Source organism: Eschscholzia californica, unplaced genomic scaffold, assembly GCF_041429995.1.
Source record: "Eschscholzia californica isolate CP2 unplaced genomic scaffold, dmEscCali1.0.p SCAF_1, whole genome shotgun sequence".
In the NCBI taxonomy this organism is placed as follows: domain Eukaryota; kingdom Viridiplantae; phylum Streptophyta; class Magnoliopsida; order Ranunculales; family Papaveraceae; genus Eschscholzia; species Eschscholzia californica.
In genome coordinates, this window is record NW_028238198.1 from 81,926,758 (window position 1) to 81,939,156 (window position 12,399).

Sequence of the window (12,399 nt, forward strand, 5' to 3'; positions counted from 1 at the left end):
GACCCCTGCCGGAGAAGATGATGATGTGGCGTTTCAGGTGACTTGGCAGAGAGAGGAAATGAGGTGGAGGAGTGAGAGTAACGGACAACTAAAGATAACGGAAAAAGGGGGACATATGAGTATTTTTGCTAATCTAGGGGGCCAGGCAGGAAGTTGGTCACAAAGTTGGGGGTCATTTGAGAAATAACCCAATTAAATATGAATGCTAGCATTTATTGTGATTCAATCTAGTGAATTCTATTGGACAAAAGTAGTGCATGCATTATCTATCCTAATAAATGCACTTGATATTGATAGAATTAAGGTCAATCTATTGATTTCTATTGGACAAAAGTAGTGCATGCATTATCTATCCTAATAAATGCACTTGATATTGATACGATTAAGGTCAATCTATTGATTTCTATTGGACAAAGTAGTGTATGCATTATCTTTCCTAATAAATGCATTTGATATTGATAGAATTAAGCAGAGGTATATTTGCCAAAATATTGGATATTATAGGCTATATATGGCATGGGACTTTCAATTTGAGACAACCCAAAAAGGAATAATGGACTTTCATTTTGAGACGGAGGGAGTATTATATTCGGAGAAGTTAGTTGTCAGCCAAATAACAGAGTTCCTAATTCCACAGAATAATAAATGACTATCAAACGAAAGAACTCTTATTTTCATGGAATAAATTCAGTGGAAGACTTTCCATTAAACTCTTTTATTTCCATGGAATTATTTCCCTGATATCAAACACAACCTTACTTAATTCGCGAAAAACGAGATGGAGTCTCACCCATCAAATCACTCTTACAACTGACATTTATTACACCTATCGTTTATTATCTTCAAAAAAAATTCTCTCTCTTCATTTGTTTGAAAAGCGATAAAAAGTTGAAAACACTCTTAAGAAACTTATGTCGGCACTTATACCTATGTTGGTGGCAAAAGTAGTACTTCGATAAACATTTTGTAAAATGTTTTAGTATAGATTTAGGTGTCTTGATTTTGTAAATAAGTTTAGTTCTAAGAAAATTTTCATAACACTTTTAAACATAAACTTAATTATTGGGAACAGATTATAAAATGTTTTTTTTAGATTTTTTATATCTGAATAGAGTTTGAAAAAAAAAAATTTATACCTGTGTTAGTTGCAAATTAAATAGTCAGCTAAGCATTTTACAAAATGTTATGAACATTCTGATGTGAAACGTGCACAAAGTAGTAGTTAGATGTTTGTAAAATATTTTGGTGTAGATGTTAGGTATCTTGATTTTGTAAATAACTGCAGTTCTCGGAAAATTTTCACAACACTTTAAAATATAAAGTTGTTAGTTGGGAACATTTTACAAAAATGTTTATTTTTTATCTTGTACATTTTCAAATCTGAATAGGGTTTGAATTAGTGATATTATGTCTGCACTTATACCTATGTTGGTGGCAAAAGTAGTCGTTAGATGAGCATTTGTAAAATGTTTTAGTAAGAATAATTGGTGTCTTTATTTTGTAAACAAATTCAGTTGTGAGAAAAAAAAAAGTTAAGTTTGCACTTATACCCGTGTTAGTTCCAAATTAAATAGTTAGCTGAGCATTTTACAAAATGTTATGAACGCTTTCATGTGAGACGTGGACAATGTTGAGAATGTTTACACAGTACATGATAATGTTTGAAACAACTTGAAATCTACTAACATAACTGTATTAGACTCTAGGTTTCAGAACAACATTGGAGCAATCATATTTCGGTTCAAACTCTTTATCTTGAAATGTAGTCTAGTTTGATGAACATTAGGTTGAATGTCTGTGCTAAATTATATTTGTTAGGAATATATTACAAAATGTTGATATTTTATTTTGTTTGCACTTATAAATAGTAGTTACATTAAGATAAACACTTGTAAATTGTTTTAGTGAAAATGTTAGGTGTCTTGATTTTGAAAATAACTTTAGCTCTGATAAATTTTTCACAACACTTTAACATAAAGTTATTTGTTGGAAACATTTTACAAAATATTTATTTTTTATCTTGTACATTTATATATTTGACTAAAACTTCAAACGAAGTTACGTCTGCACTTATACCCATGTTGGTGGTAAAGGTAGTAGTTAGATAAGCATTTTGTAAAATAGTTTAGTATAGAAGTTAGGTGTCTGTATAACGAAGAACATTTAACGATTAAGATTTATGACTACGAAACTACAAAAAATGTTCACGAAACATGATTGTGGTCGTATAACGAAGAAAAATAAAGCGACACGTTAAATGAAAAAGTGAATACTAACAATGTTGAAATTATACAAAATGTTGTTTCTATTACAAAAAATGTTTAAAACATTTGTAATAGTGTTCTCAACACAACCATAATCGATAGGCGAAATGTTCAAAACTTGTACGGAATTGAAAATGTTAGAGAACTATAAGATTGTATATCCGTCAAGAGCCCAAGAGCTCTTCCAAAAGCTTTGACACCATCGGTAAATGTTTGACCAATATCAGTAAATATTTTGCCCCAAGATTCAGAAACAAGCTTTTTGTCCTTTTGAGAAATATCAATTGCTCTATCCTTTTCCATAGATATAGAATCTGCAAGTGGAATCAACACCGAATAAATATATGCCTACGAGAAAGACAAAATGCACAAGACATTTGTGTGAACGCACTCGACAACTTGTTAAATGTTTACAAATTTGAGAAAATGTAAAAGACATAATATTTGAAATTAAGCATTATGTTAATAACACAAGATACAATGTTCTAATTGATGTGTTTGTGTCGGTATAACAACGAAAATATTTAAGGATTAAGATTTATGTTTAAAACACGACAAAAAATGTTCACAAAAACACGATTTTGTGTGTATAACGATTAAAAAAGGCACAAGAATCAACACAGAATTATATGCGTACGGAAAAGACATAATGCACAGGACATTTCTGAGAATGCACATGACAAATTTGTAAATGTTCACAAATGTCGAAAAATGTAAAAGACAAAATATTTGAAATTAAGCATTATATTAACAACACAACAGAAAATGTCAAAAAATATTCACAAGTGCTCAAAACTTACGTAAAAGTGTTTAAAACACCTATCGATTTCTGTAAAAAAAAAAAAAAAAAAATCTGATTTATGATGGTAACATCTATGAAAAAAAATTAAAACATTTTTTAGTTTGCTCGCTGTATTAACATCGTTTAACAACATATTTTAAAATACTCAATGCGCCAGTCAATTTGTCTATTAAAACCCAACATATGCAAAAAAACATAATTCGAGAGAGAGCCCAAAAAATAGATCTGAGATTGTATATAAAACTTTTTCACAGTATTGTTTTTGAAATTATATTGTGTGGAAGTAAAACCAATAAACTTCATAAGAAGATTAAACCTTATAAGATAAAAAAAACACCAAGAACAACCTCACTAATGGAGCTTCAAATAAGTAGATCTACAAATCTATATATTTAACTCTCTAAAAAACTATGAAAACACCCTAAAACCAGATTTGAAACTTCTTTCAACCTCCATTAAAGAAGATGATGATTGAAGATAAAAGATAGAAGATATATTGAAAAAAATAGAAGAGGAATGAAAACGTACCTTCAAGGGTAAGCATACCCGACAAGATTTTCTAGCGGGATACAATCCGTTCATCAAGTTTAGAGAGAGAAAAATAGTTTTGGCTGAGGAGGAAATCTGTTTTAGAGAGAACGAAAATGAGATGAAGCTAAAGTCCCAAAATATTAGTCATATATTTTAGAGAAAGAAAGTGAAGGATAAATGATTTTTAGAAAGAGAGGGAAAGATAAATGGTTATAAATATAAAAGGGTAAAGGTGAAAATATGAAAATAAGATACGTCCAAGAGATGGAAAAAGGTGCTTCGAGATCCGTATTTGGGCTTGATTTATAGACATTTTGAATTTTTGAATTTTTTTAGTTAAAATTCCGAGTTGGGTTAAAAGTGGAATTTGATCCCATTTTTTGGGTGTTTCATCAAAATTTCTTTATTTTCGGACCCTCAAATGGTCCACAAAATTCTCAATCCACACATTTCACATTCCACACTAATCATCATCTGACCACATTTACACATGTGACTAATTTGACAGTGGGGGAGTTTTATAAAGCTTCCTTTGATGGAGATCGTCTGACCACATTACATTTTACACGCTAATTTTTGTCGAAGGAGGCGCCTTTAACACTTAGAGAGCTTCTTTTTCTCACAGATTCTCTCTCAAATTTGCATTGAGGGAGGCACCTTTAACACTTAGAGGGCCAAAATCACCCTCTAACTCTAATACTGTTGTGTTTTAGTGATGGTAGACAAACAACTTAAAGTGCAAAAATATAGAACACCCTTTAACCCTAACACTGTTGTGTTTTAGTGCCAAAATCAAACATGCTCTAACTTTTTTTGTTTGTGTGTTGAAGAACACCCTCTGACTATATCACTGTTGTAGTCAACACTTGGTTGCCTAAGTGGTTGATTGTTGACATAAACTCTAAATAATAGATGACTATTGAATTCGGTTTAATAGATGTATAAATAATAGGAGTGATGAGTTTGTCGGGCTTTAGGCCCTATATTTGCTGTTGGGCTTTAGACCCCTTCAATTATTAGTTACCGTGCTTATCACATTTTGGAGATGTATCAATGCCTTATAATGACTAACATTATTCGTAGTCGATTTCTCAAAAAGGAAACTATACGGTGGGTCTTTAGGTACCCCTTCTTTTTACTCTTGAGCCTCCTTCTATCTTAACGTCCCCATGGAGCAGTCTGAGAGCATCCGAAGCCCCCAGAAGAGCCAAGAGGGAGATGGTCTAAGAGCAAAAAGACCGGGCGGTTTTACGTGCACCCTAGAAACAATGCTTGGTAGGGAGAAAATCCCCATCAAATACCTAAAAATTAGAAAAATGTCTCATCATAATTTGGAAAAAGTCTAAAAGTGTGTAAAAGTTGATGAAAAGAAATGTTATTTGAGCCGGTGTTATTTGATCGTAGGACCACGTAGCATTGTTGTTTCATATTTTTAGCCACGAAAGCAAGTATTGCATTTCAAGGTAACCAAAATCAAAAAGAACCTTTGAAGCCTCAACAGGTTGTGACATTAGAGCATCTCCAATGGGACACTCTAACAAACACTCTAAAAGTCCTAGTTGTCAAGGGCCAATAGAGATTCTCTTTCCAAAATGTCAATATAGAGACACTCTAATTTTTGTTGGTCTCCAATGGAGATCTCTAAAGTGTCTATACTTAATACACATGTCCTTCTTCAATTCAATTGATAAAAAGTAGTTGAAAAGCAAGATTTTTTATTGGTTGAAATTTAAAAGTAACACTTAGAGTGTCTCAAGTAGACACTCTCATTTTAGAGTTTCTCTCTCTAGACACTCTACAATAAATGTGTCCACCTCATATTAGAGTGTCTAATAAAGTGTTCCATTGGAGATGATTTTTTAACAAAAACTCCAAAAAGTCTATTTGGCACTCTAAGTGTTAGAGATTGAGTGTCCCATTGGAGATGCTCTTATATAAAGAAAGCGATCTTCCATGCAACAATAAAACAACGTCCTTTTTTGCGAAAATAATTCAACAACAAACCATTAACTTTTCTAAAAACATTTTCTCTTACTTTTTAGCTCCAGAAGGTGAAGCCTAAACGTCTCAAATATTCTCTAAAATTCCTAAACAGTTTCTCTTACTTTCTTTAGAAAAGAGAAGCCAAGGGACTATGGAGGTTGGAATGGAGCCATGGAAGGAGATTGAAGAGAGGTTTTATTGAAGTAGTGAAGAGAAAACCATACCTAATAAATTACTGATGGTCCACTTAAAATTACGGCTGTAACGATCTCTTTTTCTGAAAGAATATTAAATAAAATAGTGACAGAAATGTCGAAAAAAGACAGATTATAACGGATAAAATGTTCGAGGTGAAAGTGGGTCTTGTCAACAAGAAAATGTAACTGCTATTTTCCATTGTTGTTAATCCTAATACAATGTTATTTTATCCATTTCATAGACATAGTTATAGAAAAATATCCTAAAATTACACAGAATTTTCATCTATGTTTTGAAGTCTATCTCATCTCATATTATGACATAAAGGTTTTAGGACTCCTGGTTCCTGACTTACATTTTTTTTTTCTATAATTCATTCTGATGGTGAGAAAATAAATCGAACAACCATACAGATAATCTCGTATATATACAGTCATCAGTGATGCTTACAACATTTTTACGTACCCAAATATATTAGTGTTTCACCAGCATAGCGTCCAACCTTCTTTTCCTCGCGGCATGTTTTAGTTTCTCCAAGGCAACAAGCCCAACTTGCCTTACTCTTTCTCTGGATAAACCGATCCTGAAACATGTAAATTTATATACTTATAGTCACTCAATCAATCTCAAATAAGGGTGGACAAACATGTCATGGCGAGCCACAGCAGGTACGGTGTTGTTGCGTGTTCGTGGTGTGTCAAGGTTAGTGGCCCATTTAGAAATGTATTGTGTCAACACAACCTGTTGTGAACCACTACTCTCAAATATGGTTTTCGGTTAATGGCAAATAGGGTTTACTGTTAACCCAATATATTAAGATCGCTTTTTTCTTTCAGATATGTTTTCATCACCCATTTTGAAAAACAAATTTGAGTTTAGTCAAGAAAACAAGATAATGTGCAGAAAGTAGTAAATACAAGAATTCTGAACTAACCGTCTGCTGATGTCTTCCCATGTAAGAGACTCTTTATCTAATCCGTAGTAAAGGCGGACTATGTCTTGTTCGCGTGGCCCAAGTGTTGTACTGATGAGATTGTTAACTTCTTCCTGAAAATAAGTTGGTTTGGACTGTTATAAACATCTTTTTAAATAAAAATGCTCAGAAACTGATACCTAGTAATATGATATTCAAAAGATTAAGTTGGAGTCCGTATGAAGTAAATATGTAGACAGAATCTTCATTAGATGTTTCGATCTCAGATTATAACTTCACATAACGAATTCTTACCTGAAGTGACCATTCATCCACTCCGTGCCAGGGGTTGTTCTCAAGACGATTATCTGCAACGTACTGCATTTTGCAAACATTTTCCATTTAATAACGAACAAGGAAACAGAGTCGAATCGGACCATAATGGGAATCGCACGGACAATATCACAATGTTTTGTTTTAAGATTGGTGGCTAAACTTACACTATGGAGTGTTTCTCCCGGAAGGCCATTCATGGAAGGAAAAGCTTCCTTATCAAGTGAGATGATCTTACTGATTGCCTGCATTTTTTTAAATTGATAGTTAGAACAATAGAGACTTCGATGCTTGCTTTCCGTATGATTAGTAAAGTTTAACCAATCTGGAATCGGGAAAGAAAAGGGTAAGTGCAAAAGCTCAGATTTGTGATACCTCAGTAGCATTGGTGATTTTTTTCTGTGACATGTTCAAGCATTCGGCGATTCTCTGACAGAAATTAGTTCATGTCAATCTCCCAATGAGAAGTATGAAAAGAAACTATGAGAAAGCAAGAGGAAATGATCATATTAACATGTTTGTTGATCTAATCAGAAGAAGAGTAGGAGTTATCTTACATCCACAGACGGGGTTATTCCTTTCTCTTCCAACCTAATTTTCGCATTACGAATTAAGCTTAATCTCTCATGCAAATGACTAGGCAATCTTAGAGTTCTCGAATTATCCGTCAATGCTCTTGCAACACCCTGGTGACAATGAGAATTTATAAATTAATGCAAGATCAAGTATTAATCTAAAGAAAATGAATTACATAGGGTTTAAACTTTAAAGTAGATTGAGAAGTGAAAATAAGGAATAGGATGATAACTGAGAAACAATTGACTTAGGTGTCTATCGAGCAAATTGATCAGTTCTTGTGATAGTCCCATATCGCTCGCGAGAGTGTCTGGAGACTAGGCTATAGGTGTACGCTCAAGCTTAACCGGGGCCGTTTGGGTGGGCTCGTGGTGCCTTCGCCAAGAACAAAACCCCGTACATGTGGACTTAGGCCTGGGGTGATCAAAGCGGGGACACTATCGATAACTGATAAGGCTTGGGGCGTTACAGTTCTACATAAAAGTTTGAGTTGAATCATTTGCATAGTAACCATATGACTTTAGAAGATTCATTAACAAATCCTGAACCATTTCAGTGACGCGACCACACTGAAGGATTTATCCGTTCGGTCTGAAGGAGATGTCCTTCCGAAGGAGTGTCCTTCGACCAAGGTGGCAATGCGATCAATTTGTCAGTTAGGATAACGATGACCACACGTGAAGATCATCCAGTCCGGTCCAATTAGGGGTCGTAATGCTTTGCTAGAAGCCAACTACGATCGTCGGATCAAGGAGTTGATTCGCGGCTAACATAGACCGGATCCTACAACGGGTTACACATAAGAGTGGTAGCTTGATCGGAGAGACTTGACTAGACGGGAACTGGCTAAAGCTGGATGGGATCCAATTGGAAAGGCCGAAAGGGTCCGAATGGAGATTCGGGACAAGATAGAAAAGAAGGCTCATTGGGCCGGCCATGTGATGGCCAACCAGAGTAAGTGGGCCGGCCATAGAAAGCCCATGGTGGGCTGCCCTGGCCGGCCACACTTAAGGGATTATCAAAATACCCTTTTAAAAGAATTCATGTATGGCTTAAATAGGACGCACTGGCACTTTTTAGCTCTGAGTTTATACTTTACTTCATGGTCACATGTTCCTAATTAAGTTATATTCTAGCCACTTTACTCTTTCAAAACTACAATTGATTCGATCAAATATCATTCTTCAAAAACTAACAAAAGGTAACTTGGACTAAATCTCACCTGACGTATCCACCAATAGACATAAGTGGAAATTTTGAACCCCTTTGATGAATCAAATTTCTCGATTCCCCGAAGTAATCCAATCAAACCACCCTGTAAAAGAGAAAGGATGAAGTTGCTTATAAGACATAAACCCAACAATTTTCACAATGAAGAAGTATAAGTAAATAAAATCAACAGCTTGGATAATCAAGAAAATAGTACCAGTAATTTCTGATACTCGATCCAAAAGTTTGATCGGCAACAAAAAATAATTTGGTTGAGAAAGAAAAATGTGAAGTACCTGAACAAGGTCAGCCAGTTCAGCACCCATGTTGTCGTATTTTTGTGCAATTGACATGACTAACCGGACGTTACTCATTGTTAGCTTCTCTCTTGCCAAAGAGCATTCAATCAGTTTTGACTGTAATTCTGCACGTGATATCCGTAACGAAGTTGCAAGCTGCTCATCAGAGGGTTCATATCCTAACCGTCCCTTTAACCTGAAATCCGCCTCACAAGTATTAGGAAACTCTCGTATAAAGTAGGAAATGATCGTAGATCTAAAATTTCCCATGAAATAATGTTCAAGAATCATGACTATACTAAACAAAATACTTACTCACACCAGCAATACTTGAAAATTTTCAAGAACTCGATTTTATTTAAGTCAAGCTAGAATGAGCTGGATCAGAATATGTACAACTACATCATCTAATATCAGTTAGACGAGCTGGCAGCTGTGCTTGGGGATCAGGTAAATACTGACTCAACTTTCTCCTCAAGGCTTTTCTGTTCAAACTATATATTGAGAAAATGGAAATGCTCACCAGTCACCAGTTCAGGAAAAAATTTCCGTATAAAAGTTCAAAGGCGAGATGTTTGCTACAAATGGAGCTAATAATTTGGACTTTTAACTTATGAAGATATTCATGAAAAATGGTATACCTATTAAAGATAATGCTAAACAAGGATTGCAGTAGTTAAAAGTTTATGCCAAAATCTTAGTTACCTCGATTTTTTCTCGTCTAAGAAAAGACCAGTCTTGATTTTCTTTGAAAGATGCACAACTTCTGTGTGTGTAAGTAATTCTTCACTTACTACACCCTTAACATAACCCCTTAAGCGATTCTGCAACAACTCTGGACTACCCATAGGACCAACTTGCTTCCTTCTTAAGAGCATCAAAGAAGAATTCTGATTCAGCGAGTTTTTGGTAGTCATTCGCCGTTGCCGAGCAGATGTTCCTGAACGAGCAACCTTTATACTCGTGGAACCTTCTTCTCTTGGCTCAGCCATTGTTCTGTTCCGCTCAAAAGAAAGATTCCATTGCTTTTCCAGCATAGACTTCTGTAGTAAGAGGAGAGCCTCAAGTGAAGATGATGAATCTGTATTATCTTCCTCCAAGAAGTCAGACCTCCAAACACCCTCTGCAGTTGAAGAAAGCGGGGAAGATTCAAGATGTTCTTTAATAGCATTAATGGACTGAGGATGTCGATTAGATGGAAAACTGGGACCAAAATCCGAGGACTTCTTTGCAGTAATCAAACTCTTCCCTGAAACTACCTGATACTGTGTCAAACCATATTCATTGACGGTGACGAGTTTGTCCGTGAGATCAGAATAACAAAATGAGGAACTCAATAGCCTCTTCCCTGCACTTAACCCAATAACTGCAGCAATAGCCATAGTACCAGTCCTTATTTATGCACATTACTATTACACAGCCTCAGTTGAGTGCCAATTGAAAACCATATTATCTAAGCGTCAAACCCACACAATCGTGAAAGATTCGGCTTTATGTTTTTTCGTTGGTAGCTCTCCAAAAGCAATTCAACTGAACTTCTGCTATAGATAGAGAAAACAATTATCAGAACCAAGCCCTTCTCCATCCTATAAACAAGAAAGACAACCCACTATAGGAAACTGGATTTAAGACAACAAATGGGTGCTTAGGAAGACAACATCGACAGGGAAACGGATACTGATATACTTTCCGACATCACAGTTCCATAGAAGTAGCAAATTTTGGTATCCCAACTTTACGACAAACTAGGATATGATACCCAAATGATATAAGAACGGTAGAATTTTTCGGTGTTTTTCCTTCTGAACCTGTTTGTTGTAATGCTTCTTTATTTACTTACTCTATGCCCTTTGGGCCCCCTATGACAATATTTTGCAACTATATAACAAAAAGTGATAAAAGATTGAATGAATAAATTCAATATACCAAATCTATATCACAAAAACCAATGAATCAAATATGGCTGAGAAACAATTTAATAAGCAAATTAATGAATATGTATCTTTTTAACATCCATTAATTGTTCTAACTTCTAAATTTACTCTTTTTCCTTATTTGTGAGAATTCTGATATTTATTCAAATCAATAAACTGAGATTCTCTCTCATCAATTCAAGCTGCCTGAATAACTAGTGAGTGAATCAGCATCATAACAAAATCAATAGTCTTGTTAACTAGTTAATTCATAGATTTGCAAAAAAAAAAAGAAAAAAAAAACTACTAGTTCAATTTAGATCCAGCTAAATTGATCGAAAAATCATTAAAACAACACAAGTTCTTATTCTAATTAGAATCAGCTAACTAGTGGAAAAAGAAAGAGACAATCAGAATCAAAGAGAACAGATAGAGAGAATTCAACTTCATTAATCAGATACTAGAAATGAACAAAAATCTGTGAATTGGAAACGCATACCTTAGAGAGAGAGAAAGAGAGAAGTTAGTTGTGTATTCAGTTGTAGCAGTGACGATAAAAACGAGGAGTGATGAGGAGAAGGAGAGAGAAAATGGTTTTCAAAATTTAGTTTTTATTAGTAAAAAAAGAAAAGGGGATGCTATCACCAAGGGGAAGAGAGGGGATTGGTGGAAGGAGATATTGGGGGCCACCTGCGTGTGGTGCTTAGGCCACCACCTGTTTTTCATCTCTTTCACTCTCCACTCAATCTCACCTCATTCTTCATCCCATAGGAAAATAAAATCCATCTTACTTTGTATTCTTTTTTATTAGTATTAATTCCGGTAAAGATTCGTTCTCTAGTCAATAACTCTTGTACAGAGTAGTAGTAAGAGGTTTAATCTTTCATCCTAAAAAATTAAAAGTTCGAGACACGCTGACAATTTCAAAAAGAAAAAAGATTCGACTTCTAATCATCACAAAAACTTCTTCGGCAAGTTGGTAAGACTTGTAATGTTAGGAAAAATCGGATCTCTATATTAAAATAATGTATAAGTTATCACAAAAACTTATATTTATATAACGGCAAGATTTAGTTGTAATGTTCGGCAAAGTGGGCACCCATATTACATAAACAACAAGCTCCATTACAAGATTTGGTTGAGTTTGCAACCAATTTTGTTGTTCCTTGGGTACACAACAAGCTCCATTACCACATTTTGTTGAGTGGCTTGAACGACATAGACATCATACTTTTGTTTTTTTATTCAAATAAACTATGTTTTCAAGCACCAACAATGTACTACCTTGGTGGCATGAAAGAAGTACAGAATTATGACCAAACCATAATTTTCTCACCCTAAATATGATCAAATCATAGTTTATATTAGTTTTAATTTT

The 12,399-nt window shown here is 34.5% G+C and overlaps 1 protein-coding gene and 1 long non-coding RNA gene across 6 annotated transcripts; both read right to left on the reverse strand.

Annotated features, from left to right (window-relative positions):
* Window positions 1–2,253: 2,253 nt before the first annotated feature.
* On the reverse strand, window positions 2,254–3,735 carry LOC147569921 (uncharacterized). Its single transcript, XR_015238870.1, has 2 exons — window positions 3,595–3,735; window positions 2,254–2,578 (listed from the first exon to the last, which is right to left on the reverse strand). It is a non-coding gene; the product is annotated as an uncharacterized LOC147569921 (long non-coding RNA).
* A 2,331-nt stretch (window positions 3,736–6,066) lies between these two features.
* SIGA (sigma factor A) lies at window positions 6,067–12,232 on the reverse strand. Of its 5 annotated transcripts, none has more exons than XM_086656491.1 (10): window positions 11,283–12,232; window positions 9,814–11,236; window positions 9,106–9,304; window positions 8,823–8,915; window positions 7,582–7,710; window positions 7,400–7,453; window positions 7,192–7,269; window positions 7,007–7,069; window positions 6,713–6,825; window positions 6,067–6,361 (listed from the first exon to the last, which is right to left on the reverse strand). In XM_086656491.1, exons 2-10 carry the CDS (start codon window positions 10,488–10,490, stop codon window positions 6,253–6,255), a joined length of 1,515 nt encoding a protein of 504 aa, XP_086512617.1. In that variant the 5' UTR covers window positions 10,491–11,236; window positions 11,283–12,232; the 3' UTR covers window positions 6,067–6,252. The 5 variants fall into 5 exon arrangements, with proteins under 5 accessions (XP_086512617.1, XP_086512615.1, XP_086512616.1 ...); XM_086656489.1 differs by having other exon boundaries at window positions 9,814–10,646; window positions 11,521–12,036; XM_086656490.1 differs by having other exon boundaries at window positions 9,814–10,649; window positions 11,521–11,889.
* Between the last annotated feature and the right edge of the window lie 167 nt (window positions 12,233–12,399).